Source organism: Hylobates moloch, unplaced genomic scaffold, assembly GCF_009828535.3.
Source record: "Hylobates moloch isolate HMO894 unplaced genomic scaffold, HMol_V3 SCAFFOLD_9, whole genome shotgun sequence".
Taxonomy (NCBI): Eukaryota; Metazoa; Chordata; class Mammalia; order Primates; family Hylobatidae; genus Hylobates; species Hylobates moloch.
In genome coordinates this window covers 17,747,412-17,765,063 of record NW_026652284.1, presented here as the reverse complement: position 1 = coordinate 17,765,063, position 17,652 = coordinate 17,747,412, and the positions used below count along the sequence as shown (strand labels likewise).

General features: G+C 50.8%; 2 protein-coding genes across 4 annotated transcripts in view; both read right to left on the bottom strand.

The window, feature by feature from the left end:
* The window catches only part of ALDH4A1 (aldehyde dehydrogenase 4 family member A1), a 29,998-nt gene extending 22,266 nt beyond the window's left edge, over positions 1-7,732 (bottom strand). Inside the window, exon 1 of the mRNA XM_032759112.2 lies at positions 7,639-7,732. Within this exon, the coding sequence (XP_032615003.1) occupies positions 7,639-7,700 (62 nt within the window). The 5' untranslated portion in view covers positions 7,701-7,732. The remainder of the gene's footprint in view (positions 1-7,638) is intronic.
* Positions 7,733-9,457: 1,725 nt separating this feature from the next.
* IFFO2 (intermediate filament family orphan 2) overlaps positions 9,458-17,652 on the bottom strand; it is a 51,807-nt gene continuing 43,612 nt past the window's right edge. For all 3 annotated transcript variants that reach the window (XM_032759114.2, XM_032759113.2, XM_032759115.2), the window contains 4 exons: positions 17,079-17,199; positions 16,534-16,626; positions 15,487-15,617; positions 9,458-13,829 (listed from right to left, as the gene is read on the bottom strand). In XM_032759114.2, the coding sequence (XP_032615005.1) occupies positions 13,724-13,829; positions 15,487-15,617; positions 16,534-16,626; positions 17,079-17,199 (451 nt within the window). In that variant the 3' untranslated portion in view covers positions 9,458-13,723. The remainder of the gene's footprint in view (positions 13,830-15,486; positions 15,618-16,533; positions 16,627-17,078; positions 17,200-17,652) is intronic.

Here is a 17,652-nt window from a genome sequence, read left to right as displayed (position 1 = left end):
CAGCACGGGTTTTCCAAGCACCCAGGAAGTGTCCGGCTCTGGGAGGCAGATATGAATCCAACCCAACCTTTCTCAGAGCAGCCGTCAGTCCTCCCACTTAGGGAAGGTGGCACAAGGCAGAGTCTGAATCTGACTCAGGTTTCCCTGAAAATCTGCAGTGCCCTTTCTCCTCATGCCCTGGGCCTGAGACCTCAAGTTGGTCCCCCTCACCCTCTACAAGTGGGATCTGATCTACAAAGGTCATGCACCATTTCACCTTCTGCACCAGGAGATGTCAGGGTTGCAAGTACTGGCATCTGATCTACAAAGGTCATGCACCGTTTCACCTTCTGCACCAGGAGATGTCAGGGTTGCAAGGAGCTGTGGGCCAGCCAATGCAGATACAGAAATCTATAGAGGGAAAAACTGAAAAGACACAGAGGGCCCAGACTCCACCTTGTCCAAGACACCTGGTCCGAGGTACTATTCACTTTCACCTGGACTCATGCCATGCCAGTCCTGCTCCAGTCTCCAAGTCATTCAAGTCCACACCGCAACCAAAGTTAACATGAAAATCCGATCATCAGAGAGGTGGCACAGTGGGGAGCTCAGTGAGAAACTACTCAGTGGCTTCTCATTTCTTCTGAAATAAAGACATCAGAATCCTTACCAAGGCCTCCGAATGTATTCTGCATCACCCTGCCCCATTTGCAGCAATCCAGCCACCCCGGTCTTTTCTGGGGTCCCCTCTGCTTGAGACGCCCTCCACTGGTCCAACCTCACACAGCCGGAATGGGGCTCCTATCGGATCCTCTCATAGCTCTAGACTTTTCTGGAAGCACTAGTGAAAACCCTATTATAAACCTCTGAATGACCATCTGTGTGCCCGCCAGGCCACAGGCTCCACACAGCCAACCCGTACCCATTCCATTCACTACCAGGCACCCCAAGCCTAACACTGACCAGCCACAGTAAGCACCTGAGAAATACAATCAATACATGAGTGTCACAGCTGACACCAGGCCCCCAGGACTGGACTCGAAGGCCAGTGCTCTTCTGCTATCACCTGGTGCTGGACACGGGCCCCTTGGGTTCCCCAGTGGCTAGGGTGAGGGGTGGCCAAGGACAAGGAGAGGAGAAATAGAAAGGAAATTATCTTTGCTTCATTCAGCCTCCTGGCTTTCCCAGCCATTATCTGGAGCCTGATAAGGCTAATCCTCTCTATCACTGAGATAAAGGCAACACCAGGTGAGCAGGGAGAGTGCAGGGCCCAGGGCGGGACCTGGAGGGAAAGAAAGGCCCAGCCAGGCAAAGTGGCTCATGCCTGAAATCCCAACACTTCGGGAGGCTGAGGAGGGTGGATCACTTGAGGTCAGGAGTTTGAGACCAGCCTGGCCAACATGGTGACCCCGTCTCTACTAAAAATACAAAAATTAGCTGGGCATGGTGGCACATGCCTGTAATCCCATCTACTTGGGAGGCTGAGGAAGAAGAATTGCTTGAACCCGGGAAGCAGAGGTTGGAGTTAGCCAAAATTGTGCCACTGCACTCCAGCCTGGGCAACAGAGCGAGACGCTGTCTCAAAAAAAAAAAAAAAAAAAAAAAGAAAGACCCAATGCCAGAGATGAGCTGCTTCAGCCACTGCCCAGCAAACATCAGGCAACATTTGTCAAGCACTTGCCACCACATGCCAAGCATTAACCTTAGTGAGACAGGATCATCTCACTGAATCCACCACACAAGTGTATGAGGGACACATGACAGGTTGAGCATCCCTGATCCAAAAATCCAAAATCCGAAATGCTCCAAAATCTGAAACTTTTTGAGTGTCAACATGACGCTCAAAGGAAATGCTCATTGGAACATTTTGGACTTTGGAACTTGGGAGTAGGGATGCTCAACTTGTTCAGCAAATTCTCCAAAATCCAAGCAAGTCCAATATACAAAACACTTCTGGCCAGGCGCAGTGGCTCATGCCTGTAATCCCAGCACTTTGGGAGGCTGAAGAGGGCGGATCACTTGAGGTCAGGAGTTCTAGACCAGCCTGGCCAACATGGCAAAACTCCATCTCTACTAAAAGTACAAAAATTAGCTGGACATGGTGGCGTGTGCCTGTAGTCCCAGCTACTTAGGAGGCTGAGGTAGGAGGATGGCTTGAGCCCAGGAGGTGAAGGTTGCAGTGAGCCAAGATCTTGCCACTATACTCCAGCCTGGGAGGTAGAGCGAGACTCCGTCTCAAAAAAACAAAAACCCAAAAAATGAAACACTCTGTTCTCAAGCATTTCAGATGAGGGATACTCGGCCGTAGAATGATCTGTTTACGGATGAGGTTCACTCCTGGCTCAGGGTCACAGCTCATGAGTGACAGAGCAGGATTTGACCCCAGGTGTTCCTTACTCAGGAGACTTACACTATGGCTGAAGCACCTGGAACATCTCAGAGGCCCATGGTCAGGTGGGGCTGAAGGGACACATTCATCCTCCTCACCATACAGCTAGAACCTCATTTCCACCTGAGGAAAGCGGCCGCCCCAAGGTGGGCAGTGACTTGCCCAAGGCCACTCAGCTGTCCACTGGCACAGCAGCTCAGCCCAGGGACTCTTCACTCCATGCCATGACCTCTGCCAGGAAAGGGAAAGTTTGGGGATTAAGGAGGCTACAAGAAGGGGAGAAGTCTCTTCCATCCCCTGAGGTGAGCAGGGTCAAAACCCTAACAGAAGGTTGGACGCGGTGGCTCACGCCTATAATCCCAGCACTTTGGGAGGCTGAGGCAGGAGGATCACTTCAGCCCAGGAGGTTGAGACCATCCTGGCCAACATGGTGAAACCCTGTCTCTACAAAAAAAAAAAAAAATACAAAAATTAGCTGGGTATGGTGATGTGCGCCTGTAGTTCCAGCTACTTGGGAGGCTGAGGTGGGAGGATGACTGAGCCCAGGAGGTTGAGGCTGCAGTGAGCTGAGATCGTGACACTGTACTCCAGCCTGGACAACGGAATGAGACTCTGTCTCCAAAACAAACAAACAAACAAAACCAACAATAACAGAAAGGGTTTGGCATCTGGGGTACTTAATTGGAATAAACGGAAGAGACCGAGGACATCTGAGGCCCATACCTCCCCTCCTGCCACCATCCTTCATTGCTGGGCCCCTGCTGTCTTGATATTCCTGATCGAAGATGATCACTCCGGGAAACTCATTGGTGGGAGAGGGGGATCATCATAACCGCAGCAGCACTTACTGAGTATTTCAGGTGCTGGGCACTCCAAAGTGCTTTTCATGTATGAGACCATTTAACCCGCAGGACAATCCTATGAGGTGATTACTACTGTCATCTTTATTTTCCATATGAGAACATAAGGGAGCCCAGAGAGGGTGAGTAACCTGCCCGGGGCCACAGAGCTGCCAAGAGTTGGAGCCAGGATCCAAGCCATGCTGTGTTCTGGACCATCTCAACAACAACCGTTCAACGCCTACTGTGTGCCGGGCCAGATGCAGGCTGCTCCCAGGGGTGCCACTGCCAAGCACTGCCTCAATGGTGCTTTCACTACTTTAGAAGTGTGATGATAATCACAGGTTTTAATTATTCTTCCACTCAAATACTCACAGAGCACACATTCAGTACCAGGCATCCAGGAAACCACCGGTCACATCACCGCTCATCCTTGCAGCCATCTGCCACGTGGCTGTTAATACAATCATCTCCATTTTGCAGATGAGGATACTGAAGGGACAGAAGCTGCCTTGCCAAGGCCACAAAGCACTGGATGGGCTCATCGAGATGGCCAGCAGGACATTCCAGGGCAAAGGCACTGCCCCAGCCACTGGTTGGAGGAGTTCAACAGCAGAGAATGTCTAAGGAATGGTGGGAAATGCCAGCTCCCGACCCAGGGCAAGCTGTGCCCATCCAAGGGCCGGGCAGACTGGGAAAAGCATTGGGTGTTTTTGGTATTTTGAAAATTAAACCATCAGGTAGCCTGAGAAGAGTCCAAAATCACCCAGGATCACTGCAGGGGACACAGCAGTAGCCAATTCTGGCCCACAAGCCCCCTGATGTCAGATGGGCTGAGCAGGAGTCACATCTGGGCTTGGCACAAGAAGTAAGGAACAGAAGTGAACTCTTACAAGCCTACTACATGCCTGGGCTGGCTATTAATCTGTATCCTGCCTGTTTTCAAAGAGAACTGAGGACACTGATGGTAAAGTTGATTGAGAAAAAAATAGGAAGTCAGGGTTAAAGGAGAAAAGAGACAGTCAGCTGGGAGGCCTGGTGTTCACCAGCTCAAGGCCTCGGACAAGTTTTCCTTAATTTCCATGGGCCTCAGTTGTTTAATCTGTGAAATGGGGGTGGTAACCCCTACCTCATAGGTTGCTGAGAGGCTGAGTAAAATAATCCACATGAAAAGTAAATGGCAGTCATTGTCACCAGCTGCCATCCCTGGGCCCACCTATAAAGGCCACATGTTTATGGTGATTATCCTGAGGCTGGCCGTGATAAATATCGATTGACAAGGAAGGGCTCACACGATAAGTTCATTCATTCCCTAAATGTTTACCAAGGGCTTACCAGGTGCCAGACACAGTTCCAGGGCCTGGGAACATATGTAAGGCAGACAAATGTATAAAGGGAAAAAACAAGCTACAATAAAGTATGGGCAGATGAGCTTGTTTCTATGAGGTTTTTTTTAAAGCATGTATATTCATGGAAAGTTAAAGGACATGAATCAAAATGTTTTGGGTTTTTTTAAATTTTATTATTATTATACTTTAAGTTTTAGGGTACAAGTGCACTATGTGCAAGTTTGTTACATATGTATACATGTGCCATGTTGGTGTGTTACACCCATTAACTCATCATTTAGCATAAGGCATATCTCCTAATGCTGTCCCTCCCCCCTCCCCCCACCCCACAACAGTCCCCGGAGTGTGATGTTCCCCTTCCTGTGTCCATGAGTTCTCATTGTTCAATTCCCACCTATGAGTGAGAACATGCGGTGTTTGGTTTTTTGTCCTTGCGATAGTTTACTGAGAATGATGATTTCCAGTTTCATCCATGTCCCTACAAAGGACAGGAACTCATCATTTTTTATGGCTGCATGGTATTCCATTGTGTATATGTGCCACATTTTCTTAATCCAGTCTATCGTTGTTGGACATTTGGGTTGGTTCCAAGTCTTTGCTATTGTGAATAGTGCCGCAATAAACATACGTGTGCATGTGTCTTTATAGCAGCATGATTTATAGTCCTTTGGGTCATGAATCAAAATGTTAACAGTGGGTACCTCTGTGTGGTACAATTCCAGGTGATTTTTCTATTTTTTTTGCCTTATCTGTACTTTTCACAATTGACATGTATTAAACTAAAAGAAAACATGTATCAAGGGTATTTTTTAAAACTAGCAGAGATTCCTGGCACTCAAGGCAAAAAAGAAAACACTAAGAAACATCTCCTATACCCGTTCCTCAAAAGCAGCAGTTTTTCTCAGGACTAGAGTTTTACACGTAGGACACTGAGGGATGTCACTGAAAAAGCCCTGTGACTGTTTCTCCATAAATGCAGACATGGCACGTCACAGGTGTGCCCTAAATGTTCACTGAGTAAATGAACAAGTGATCAAATAACAAAGCTGTTCCTCTAGAGCAGTGGCTCTCAACCAGAGGTGATTTTTGTCCCCCAGGTAACATCTGGCAATGTCTGGGAACTTGTATTTCCTGTCAGGGCCAGGGTTTTTTTCGTAATTGTCAGGGCCGGGGGTGCCCCTGACATGCAGTAGGTAAAGGCCAGGGACGCTGCTAAACATTCTACAGTGCACAGGACAGCAGACTCCACAACAACAAAAATGTAGCCCCAAATGCAAATAGTGGTGAGGTTGAGAAATCCCGTCTAGGGCATGCGGCCAGCTGCTGTATTAAAGGGGTAACCTGAGCCCAGGGAACCGGTTGCAAAATGCTCTTTCTCTTTCCCTTCTCAATTTAGGAGGCCTCATAATTCAGAGCATAAATCTGGATTTAGACCAACTGTAATTTCAGTCATATATCTCTGAATGGCAGATCGTTTCTCATGATAATACAGGAATGAGACAGTACTTATCGGCTTGGTGTTAAGCCCGTGGTGCTTGATTGCTTGATAATTATTATTGTTATCATGGGCTTATCTTTTAGAATATGGATTGCTTTCTACTAGATATTGGAGGTTTTTCCTATGCATTTCTCCCCTATCAAGCCGAAAACTCCTCAAAGGCCCCACCCCATGTAAATTCCCTGGGTACTCCTCACCTCTAGGGTGTTTGGCAGAGCACCAGCTCACAGTAGGCACTCAGGAAACACAGGACTCTATAAGCCCCATCTTCAGGGAAGGCCCGCAAACGGGATCACACAGGGAGTATGGCAAGTGTGGCCCCAGTCTCAGCCTAGAAGAGGAACCCCTCTGTCCCATGTCCTCTTCCCGTGCCCTTTCCTATCCCCTCCCCACCCACAGAGGACACACAGCAGTGTTGAAACTCATTTGTGCTGAGAGCACCACCATGCCATCCCTTGGGGGAAGGGAGAGGGCCACTGATTAACTCAGAAAGGGCACAGCTCATCAGGAGAGACACAGCCACTAACAGCCCCAGGGGTCAAGCAAACAAAACTCAAATGGGAGGGGGAGCTGATCCACAGGTGGGCAGCCCCACCAGACTAGGAACCCCTCTGGGGCAGGGTCTGTGTCCCACCTACCTCTCCAAACCTAGCTCTGAGCTGGAGGGGCTCTGAGAATATTTGTCACTGAGTGGGCAAGGGTCCAGACACCTGGCTCCACAATGTCAGGTTTGCAAATCGGGATTTGAAAGGCAGCTCCACCCCTGAACTGCTCCTGGGTTTCTTCATTATTTGGAATAATACCTGCCTCACAGGAGTGAGAAGTTTAAACAGAGGTGATAATGATGATGATCGTGGCAATAATAATAACCGGGCGCTGCCTTTGTGCTGGGCACTGTTCAGTGCACTCCCCACGTATTAACTCATTGAATCCTCATGATAAGACACCTGCCAAGTGCCTGGCCAGCATTTGGTTCATTATAAGCACTCCATAAATATGATTATTCCACCTACAAGAAGAAAGGAATCCTCTTTTCTGTCCAACATTTAACTTGAAAAAAAAAAAGCGGGCGTCGGGGTGCGTGGGGAGCGGGAAAGAGAGAGGTAGAAATCCTGGTAGAAGGAGAGGAGGACTCGGGGAATCCGGGGCGGGATGGGGGCACTGAACGTGAGACGAGGGTGGGGAAGTGAGATGCGTGGTGTGGTAAAAGTAGAAGTGCCCCTCAGGGGAAGCCAGCAAATTGCGAAGATCCAGTATTAGGAGTGAGGTGAGTGACCACAGAGGCTACTTTCCGAGCGTGGGAACCGGCAGGGCCACCGAGGCACCCTACTCGGTCGCAGGATTCGGGAAGAGGAGTCCCCTCGCTAAAGGAAGATGACTACCTGAGGGAGGAGGCTAAGGAATCTCAGTGGGAGAAAGGCCTGGGTGGGGGCCGGAGGGGAGCCCCTGAGGAACCCGGCGTTGACCGAGGCAGCTTGGGGGTCCGAGGGAGGGAGTGCGGCGGCGCGGGGGACGCCCAGTGATTCCCAGGCTCCCGGGCCCCAGGCGCGCGCTCTGGCCGCCCCGGGCCCCGTGCTCACTCACCCGGCCCCGGTCCAGCGGCGGGACAGCAGGGCGCGGCAGAGCGCGGGCGCCGGCAGCAGCATCTCTGGCTCGCAGCGGGGATGTTAACTGGATCGTCCGCCTGGGCGAGGCTAGAATGCACGACCCCGTCCAGAGCGCACCACCTCGATCCGCGGGGGGAAACGGATCACCCCGGCTGTCCTCCGAGCTCGGGATCAGCCAAAGTCCCACTATATTTAGCTTCGGCTAATAAAAAATATCTCTAGTGCCATAACGGGGCATTACACAACACAGGGCAAGGGAATCCGAAAGCGAAGTCCTGAAATGCATGCGTTTTCCCCTCCTCTCTTTACGGTATGACCCGGGGGAGAGGGCGTGAACCCTGCCGACCAATCAGAGTGACACACCAAGCTTCTGACCCAATCAGCGGGGCGGTCCTGTTGCAGCCTTCCAAAGCAGAGCAGCGAGGGGCTGAATAGAGCCAATGAGATAACCGGAATGGGACACGTGCTGAAGCGGGGCAGAAGGACTCGCTGCGCCCGGCCCCCTGGTGTGCGCCCCGGGAGCGGTGGGCGTCCGACTGATTTCTCTCAGGGCGCAAGTGGCTTGTGCAAGCCTGGAAACCTGTCCGTTACCAGACTCCTCGACCCCGCAGGGCCACAGCGCGGCCTGCCGCCTGCTTCTTCCCGGGGGCTGCGGCCCCTGGAATGAGCCTGCCTTCCAGCTTCTTGGCCAGGACCCAGCCGCCCTCCACCTACCCTCCAGGCGCGAGGCCGGCCAGCTTCTTAGCTTCCTTGCAGATTACGATCAATGCAAGATAAAACCTGAGCTGGCCAACGCTTAGCTTTTCATTTAAAGCCTTTGGCCGCAAAACCAGTTGTTCCTGAGCCTTTTACCCCCAAGTAAAAATTTCAGCTTTCTTTGCAAAATGTTGTGTGCTTGGTAAACACTAGAATGCTATTTAAAACTTGGATTCTGAAGTCTTCTCTGATGACGAGGTCTCAGAGACCCAATCTATTCCTAAAGTAATGTTACGTTTCCTTACTCTCTGTTCTAATTTGTTTATATTTCTTCCAGCAGCATGAACTGGGCACCTGCTTAGGAGTCAGTTCCGATGCTGATTCCGGTTCCTCAACAGGGCACTAGGCAGACTACATATCCTTTTCGGGCCTCAGTTTCCTCATCTGTAAAACGGACGTAATAGTACCCAACTCACAAAGCCCCCGTGATCTTAAGCCACTTATTTTTCTCCAGATTACACCATTTAAGATACTTTGGGAGAATTTAAACATTTAAATGAAGAGTAGGAGAGGGAAATTACCTAAGTGCCAAGTATTAGGAATGGCAAAAAGCAAATTGGAGTTGGAGGCGGCTATTTGTCTTCATCTTTGGAGAAGACCCTAGACAGGTGGGCTCAGTTCACATTTGGGCAATGTTGCCCTGAACGTGCCCCTTAACAAGAAAAACTAGAACGTTGGTTAGTATCAAATCCAGAGCCTGGGAAGGTGACCTCCTGTGGGCACGTTGGACAGCCTGGAGAAATGGGGGCTTTGTGGTTAAAAGGACATCAGTTCCAAACCAGGCCAAGCCAGTTACTGAGCCTGTGATGTCTCGTGTCCTCTCTTCCCCTTCAGTAAAATGTGTGTAATGATTCCTGCTTTGTCATCTTCCAAAGCTTTTATTGTGAGCTACAAATGTAACAGGTGATATGAAATCCCCCATTTTATGGCTAATTAGCTAATGAGTTTGAGTGTTTCTGTAGCCTTCCGTCCTCTTACCCCTCCCCCAACACCAGATTCATCTTCTATTTAAAAACAAAAACAAAAAAAAGCACCATCAGTTCTAAGACATTTCACTTTATTTAAAAGAAGCCAATATACAGGATATAAAGGGCATGATATTTACAACAGTACAGTAAACAGGTTGGTTTCCGGTAGGATCAGTAGTCTTTCCGTGAGTATAAATCCCCCCCTTCCCTGTGATGCTAGACCCAGCTGGCAGACAACAGCAACGGTTGGGCAGGATGGAATCATGGGGTATAAAGTCTCCCAGGATGGGGCTAAAAATCAGGTAGATGCAAAAACGTCCACAAGGGGTCTTGCAGGGAAGGGCTCTGCCTGGTTTCTTTGAGGGCTTGGGAGGGAGGGGTCTTGGTGAGGGATTTGCCCAGAACTAACACACAGCCCACCCTGAGCCTGGAAATCATCCATTCACAGAAAATTCCCTTCCAGAGAGAATCTGGCTTTACCTGCACCCACCCAGTCCCCTCCAGACTCCCCACTCCGGGAAAGAGCTCTTCTAGAGCCAGAGCTTGGTGTCTCCAGGGGGAAGACCCCTGTCCTAGGAAACCCCCAGCACCCTGATCCCTCCCGCCCAGGGCCCTGGGGGGAAAACAGCAAGGACTGCAGCCCAGGCTTGGCCTGGAGTAGACACAGCCAGGGCTGGGCTGTGAGCATCTTACACCATTTCCACTCCTGCTCCAGCTGCCTGACCACCTGGGACCCGCAAAGGCCCAGGCTCCAAGGAAGTCATGTGCTCCCACTGTCACCCATGCTCTGCTGCCTCCCAACTCTCTCCCAACGCAGCTGGGTTGGAAATGGATCTCGGCAGACCAGAGTCAGAGTAACTAATTAATCAGAGCCCACCCCCAGAGCCCAGCTTGTTCCCTCCCTAATGCGCCTTGTCCCTTCCCCCACCCACCACATTTCTGAATTTCCTGCAGCCCACCCACCCCCTCAGATCCCTGCCCCAAGACTTCCAAGGAGCTGAGGGGTCAGAGGAGAGGAGAATGGGGTAAAGTGGGACCTACACTCTGCTGAAGCTGCTTATGGGTGTGGATGACCAAAAATGAGGACAGAAGATGAGGCCAGGAGACAGGAATGGGTTCCATTCAATCCAGCAACAACATGCACCATGTCTTGTCCACAGGAAAATGCTGGGCTGCCACAACTGCCTACCCTAGATTAAAAAACCCTTCCTTTCATAAAAATAGATGAGAGTCTCTTGCTTTATAAATAGATTACATTTAGCTTAAGTTACATCTTATATTCTCCCCCACCCCACCCCCTCTCCTCCCATTCCAAGTGTAAGTGGTTTAATTCTCCCTAGGTCATCTGAGCTCTACGCACAGAGTTAGTCCACGATGGATTTGGCCTCAAGACATTTTCTCAAGACAAGAAAGAAAAATGTGTTGACTTGCCAATAATTTTTTTCTCTGTTTGGAGTCTCAGAGGAGTGAGTGAGTGTGTGTGTGTGTGTATTTCACAACCAACCAGGGAGCCAAAAGGATGCTAGTCTTCCTATCCCTCCCCAATCCTCTGTTTGTATAAAACCCCCCAAAATAGGAGACAGAGGGCAGCGCAGGAGAGCCCGTCTGAGAACAATTCTAAAATACCAGTGTCAATATGACACTGGGCTTAGAAATAGAAAGTCAAAATTAAGTATTTACAGCTTTACAAAGGATGGACCAATTCGTCCCAGCTAGGACTGGTGCTGCCCCAGTGAGCGTTGGGGTCTTTCTTGGCAAGCTGTGGGCTCATGGTGAGGGGACAAGCAGGGCCCACTGGCATTAACTGAAAAAAGCATGTGGTGGAGAGGCAGGCAGTCAGGCAGGCCGGACCCAGGAACCAGCCCAGGCGGCAGGCCCATCACACTGTGGCTTTCCCTCTCCCCCCCACCTGCCCCAAGTCCTCACTCCCAAGAGGAGAGCAGATATTAAAAGCCAGCTGGAAGGGACTCTCAGGCCAGGATCTCTTTCTGGCTCCTGCAGTTTTCAAACTCCCTAGAGTACCCTAGTCCTCAAAGACAAATGACCTATGTATACAAGGAGGAAAGTAAAAATAATACCGCCGGACACCGATGACCACAGTAACCTTAGTTACTCCAATGCTAACACTGCTGCCTTACAGTCTTAAGTCTAAAGATATATCTGTCACCCTCCCACCACCTTGGGGAACAACCCAGGGCTGGCTTCCACACTGCCCACGAAACTCCCACACCACATTGTCCAACGCCTCCCTCAGCCCTGGACAGAGGAGACCCATGAGGGTGGATGTTTTCCTGCCCTCGTGGAAACGGAAAATCTTTTTAGCAGCTGAGGTCCAAGCCCAACTGGCTCTGATAACCTTTGGTTAAAATAAAAATTCAACAACAATAACAACAAGAATCAGGTATGTTTGAACCCTGTAACCTTTAGAACAAGGGTCAGTGAGGAGAGAGAAGGGCCGTCTCTCTTCCAAAACCACTGTCCCTCCAAGTACCTGCCAAAGGGAACTGTTTGGCTAACAAGAGATGCTGACTATGGAAGCGTCACAGCCAGACTGCCGCAGGGGACCCATGGGAGGTGCCCCCAGCAAAAGAAAACAAAGGAAAAAACTCATGACGAAGGCCACCAAATCGTGATAAATTACATCACACGTAGTCACTAACACATTCCCATGCTGTCTCTCTCTCTCTACATGTATCTATTATGTACAGTACTTTTAAGACTGTAACACAGGTGGGGGAAACAGAAAAGAGAGAAGAGCTTTAAAGGTCATGGACCCCTGGGGACCACAATCCCAGTCAAACCCAGAGCCCCCTCTGCCTCCAGACAAGGCAGAGGGACTCAAGTTCTAGTCCTTGGGCACATTTTGCTACCTTGACCACTAGAGGGAGCTCCTGGGACAACAAAAAATTAAAATTGGCAACAGACCCACTGCAGTAGGTATGAAAAGTTAAAAAATAATAATAAAGCAAAGCCTACTCAGCTGGCTCCAAGCTGAGATTTGGAAGGGGGAGGGTCGCCACACAGTGCCCTTCAACGCAGGCCCACTCGAGCCATTCAAGTCTTGGGGGATGCTGGCTCAGATCAATACCCCGACTGGCCAGTCGAGGGAATTGCTGAGAGAGACTTACGTGTGTTCAGGAGCAGAAAGAGGACGGTCCTCACTCCAGCTCCTGCCCTGCCAGCAGCCCACCCGGCATCTCTCCTGCCAGCAGCCAAAAGCAGGCAACTGCCGGACAGTCCTAACCCAAGGCGGGTAGAAGGGAGCAGAGACCAGGCCTGGCCCCTTCAGACTTTCTCACAGAGAAATTACAGATCTCTAAGCCTCTATTGTTGGCTGGCGAGGGAGGGAAGAACATCAAGTTATCAGGGCAATAAAGGATCCCTCCGCCCCCGCGCTGAACCCAGAGGTCTGGAAGGGAGCAAGTGGTCAGGCAGGCCAGTGCCTCACAGGAATCCCGGCCTCATGACCAACCTTGGCCAAACCCACACTACCCAGTCAGTGCTGCGACACAGATCACCCTAACTCCGGCCTCCTTCCCAGCTCCAGGGGGAAGCCAGGAGCCCAGAAGAGGTTCTGCCTTCCACAATGATATAAGGCAAGCTGCTTTTGTTTTTTGTTTTGTTTTTTGCATAGTAGTTTAAACACAGTGAGGCTCCGCCTTCCCCTCACAGTGCCTTGTCCCTTCAACTTTGCCACTTGATCCCCCCCAAAAATTAAAATGTGTCTTCCTTCCCTTCCTTCCACCTTTCTCTCCTTCAGGGAGTGAGAAAATTGGGGTGGTCCCTACCCAGGCCTAGAAAGCTCACAGAGGCAAGCGGCTCTTTCCTGGGGGTTGGCAGAGCACCCCAAGCCCCAGGCCAGTCTGGGCTGGCTCAGGAGGAAGGGAGGGCATAACCCATGGCCAATCAGAGGAGCAGGTGGGACGGACGGCAGAAACCACATTACACCATGCCCGGGTTGGCCCGGCCCTCAGCTTAGAGTTCTGTATAAAAACACCTGCTAGGAATAATTCTTTGGAGCTCAAAGTGGCTCAGCTTAAGGGAGAAGGCACAGTTAACACTGCAAAGTCCGCACAGAAGTCTGCATTTGTAATGTGGAGAACAATAGAAATTGACAGCACCATTCCTTGGGTGGGTGGGGGATGGAGACGGGGCACCCGTTGGTGGTGTGGAAGGAGGGAAGGAAGCAGCAGTCCCTCGGGGCCTCCAGAGAAGGGAGGGCAGAGAAAGTCTGTGTGGTGCGGCTTTGAACCCCACTCCGAGGGGCCTTCCTGGCCCCGTGAGGAGAGGTGGCAGGGCCCCATCACCAAGACCACCAGGCTCGCAGGGCCTCAGTCATCAGCTGACCATGGGCTCCACATCCGCCTCCCGCTCAAACTCATCCTGGATCTCATCTGTACTTCCTGAGTCGCTGCTGGCCACGGAGCTGGGGGATGGTGAATTCCTGAGAAGCACAAGAGAGTGGGGAAATTCACAGAGCAGCCCTGGGCCTCTGAAGGGTCAAGGAGTGGGAAGGCTGAGCTGCCACTGCTATAAGATCTACCCTCAGAGGGGCCTGGCCCTGAGCTCTTGCCTCCCTCAGCTATGCTTAAGATCCTTTAAGCTCACAAGGTAACCCCCTGCACCGGCCACTACTCGGTCTGGCTGTGTTGGCTTCTCTAGGAAGAAAGCCCCTTGGGAGCTGGACCATGGATCAAGCTTGGCCGTTACCCTCCAAGCACCTAACCCAGGTCTGGGCACACAGTAGGTGCTCAGTAAACCCTGAGTGACTCAGCGCTCAAAAGGAGGCCATGCAGGATACGGTTAACATCACTGGGCTGCAGTTCTGATTCTATCTCTGGGGGCGGGGGAACTTAGGCAAACTGTTTAACCTGCCTAAGCATCTGCTCTTCTGTCTGAATAATGGAGATAACCACAGTGGGTTCTGGCGGTTTGAGGAGTTAAAGGTCTGAAAGGCAAGGCCACGGCCCTGCACACAGATCTGCCCCCCACAGAGCTATCCCTCCCTCTGGTACAGTAATGCAGCAAAACGAGGAAAATAATGACAACGTATTTTGCTGTGTGGCAGGCATTCTCCTCATATTAGCTCATTCTCAGCATGGCTGTCCCCCATCAAGGCTGTGTGTCCTTGAAGGCAGGGGCTCTGCTTTATATGCCATGCCTGACACATGTCAGTCTCCTGGGGACAGGCCCTGGGTTGGAAGAAGATGCTGTCGTTTGGCTGTGTTCCCACCCACATCGCATCTGGAATTGTAGTTCCCATAATCCCCATGTGTCATGAGAGGGACCAGTTAGAGATAATTGAATCATGGGGGCGGTTTCCCCCATCCTGTTCTAATGATAGTGAGTTAGTTCTCACGAGATCTGATGGTTTTATAAGGGGGGGTTTCCCCTTTGCTAGGCACTCATTCTCTCCCCTGCTGCCCTGTGAAGAGGTGCCTTCTGCCATGACTATAAATTTCCTGAGGCCTCCCCAGCCATGTGGAACAGTGAGTCAATTAAACCTCTTTCCTTTATAAATTACCCAGTCTCAGGCATTTTTTTTTTTTTGAGATGGGGTCTTGCTATGTTGCCCAAGCTAGCCTTGAACTCCTGGGCTCAAGCAATCCTCCCACCTCAGGCTCCCAAAGTGCTGGGATTACAGGTATGAGCCACCATGCCCAGCCTCAGGCAGTTCTTTATAGCACCATAAAAACAGACTAACAGATGGGAAAGGAAGGGAAATCACTTCCTGTGAGCAAATGGGAGCATGCCCTGTCTACCTCCTCTGCTCCCCAATTTAGCAGAAAATGGGGCTTAAGCTCCTTGACGGCAGGGGCTATACTCACTGGCCCCACCCTCTTGCACAGAGCAGGCCTTTGACAAGTATCTATTGAATCAACAAGGGGCAGGGTGGTGGTGGGACTTGCATGAGGTTAGATATGTAAGGCATCAGGCACATAGGTGTGCTAATAGTCACTGGATGGATGGATGGACGGACGGACAGACGGACGGACGGACAGAGAGCTAGGTTGGGAGCATGAAACATGGCCGAGTTGCAGCCTTGGGAATTCCCCTCCAAGGACACCACAGCCGAATCCCCTGGGAGGACGGGCAGGTACCTGTCTGCGGAGCCTTTGATGAGCCGACGGCAGGTCTCCATCTGCACGTCCAGGCCTCGCTTCATGCTGCACATCTCCATGTATTCATGCAGGTGTCGGTTCATGTCACTTTTGGCTGTGGCCAGCTCGAGCTGGGAGGAACCAATGAGGAATAAGGGTGAGGGCAAGTCATCCTCGTGGCAGAAGCCTCAACAACCTCCCCTCCTGGATTCCTCAGGGATGGTGCCATCGAGGCCACCATTGGACACCATGCCATCAGGACCCTGCCTCCGGACATCAACCTCCCTCATCCTCTGCTCTCTGCACATGGGTCCATGTCCCCTAGAACTCCCTCTGGCCAAAGAGGAATGGTTGCTTAGCAACCCCAGCAGCAGCCTGGCTCTGATGCACCCCACCCAGTTCTGATAACTCAGCATCTCTGGGTTCCTTTATCCAGACCTGATTACAAAAATCCTGAAGGCTTTTTCATGTTTCTGATTCTTGTCCTCTATCAAGTGATACTTCCTCCAGGGAAAGAGCTGGGCTTCCCTTTCTCCTGCATAGTAGCAATGACTGTCATTTATAGAAGTGATCACGTGCACAGCCTCTGGAGCCAGAGAGAATTACACTTCAATGCTGCTTCCTGGCTGCAAGGCCTTGGGCAAGTCACTTGGTCTCTTCCAACCTCATCTCCTCCTCTGTAAAAGCAGTGCACGGTACCTACTGCATAGGGTAGAGGTAAGGATACCAGGCGTACTCAGTACCTTGCGTCACTCAATTATCACTCGAATGTCAGCTCTGTGGTTATTATGGGATCGTCATCTCAGCTACGTATATTCTTTTTAATTCTCTGAGGCAGGCAAGGATCACCACCCCCATTTGACAGATTAGGAAACTGAGGCCCTAAGAAAGATGTTACTCGCCCCTGAGACCTCCTGACTTCCAATCCTGCGCCTGCCCCACTCTACCAACCCCTGCCCATGACACATGGGTGTTTGATCGCCAGGATCTCAACCATGTGGACCTCAGGAGAGCCTCACGAGTGTGCTCCACGTCCTGAGCCCTCACCTCGATCTGACCTATCGTTTCCTGGTATTCCTTGTCTCTCGTCTTGAAGAAGGATTCGGTCTCGTGGATCAAGTTGCCCAAGTTTTCCTCTTGCTGGGGAAACAGAACAAAGGGGACAGTTTAGTTTATTTATTTATTTATTTATTTATTTTTGAGATGGAGTCTCGCTCTGTCACCCAGGCTAGAGTGCAGAGGTATGATCTCGGCTCACTACAACCTCTGCCTCCTGAATTCAAGCGATTCTCCTGCCTCAGCCTCTCGAGTAGCTGGGATTACAGGTGTACACCACCAGACCTGGCTAATTTTTATATTTTTAGTAGGGATGGGATTTCACCATATTGGCCAGGCTGGTCTCGAGCTCCCGACCTCAGGTGATCCGCCCACCTCAGCCTCCCAAAGTGCTGGGATTACAGGCGTGAGCCACCACGCCCGGCCCAAAGGGGACAGTTTAGCTGTGTGGCGGGGGCTGTAGGAAAATAACAGGGATGAGGGACCATTGAAAGGAGGTGCCCCCTGGCCTTTGGGAAGCCAGGCGCCGGGCTTACCTCGCCCTGCAGGTCAATGGTCGGGTTGCAGTTGGTGAAATCCTCCCAGAGCAGCAGCGTGTCCTCATTCTCTTCCCACGTCAGGCTGTCACAGTCGTCGTCAAAGTCAAAGGTCTCCCGCCTGTGGGGGTGACACCAGAAGGCATGACTGAACAGAAGCCAGGCTCCACGGACCCATACAGGGGACAGAAAGGGGCAGCTGCCCAGCGGGTACACACCTTCAAGGCTGTCCTCAGGAAAGACAGGGGTAGTAAGCCAAAGGGGGCATTCGCCTTATCCAAAAGGAGTTTAACTCTTTTAAAATGCAGAATGTATTTATGTATTGTTTATACAATTAAAAATGTGTATTTTTTAAATGTCAGGCTATAATTAATTGGGACTAAAGATATTTTCCTCCAAGTCCAATCTTGCAATTTTCCTCATTCATTTAACAGCTATTTCTTGAGCCCCTAGTTCGAGTGAGATGCTCAATATAATATCATGTTCTCTGCAATTTGGAAAGGTTGGTATTATACCTATTTTACAGATGAAGACATGGTGGCTCAGAAAGGATAACTCAACTGTCTAAAGCCAC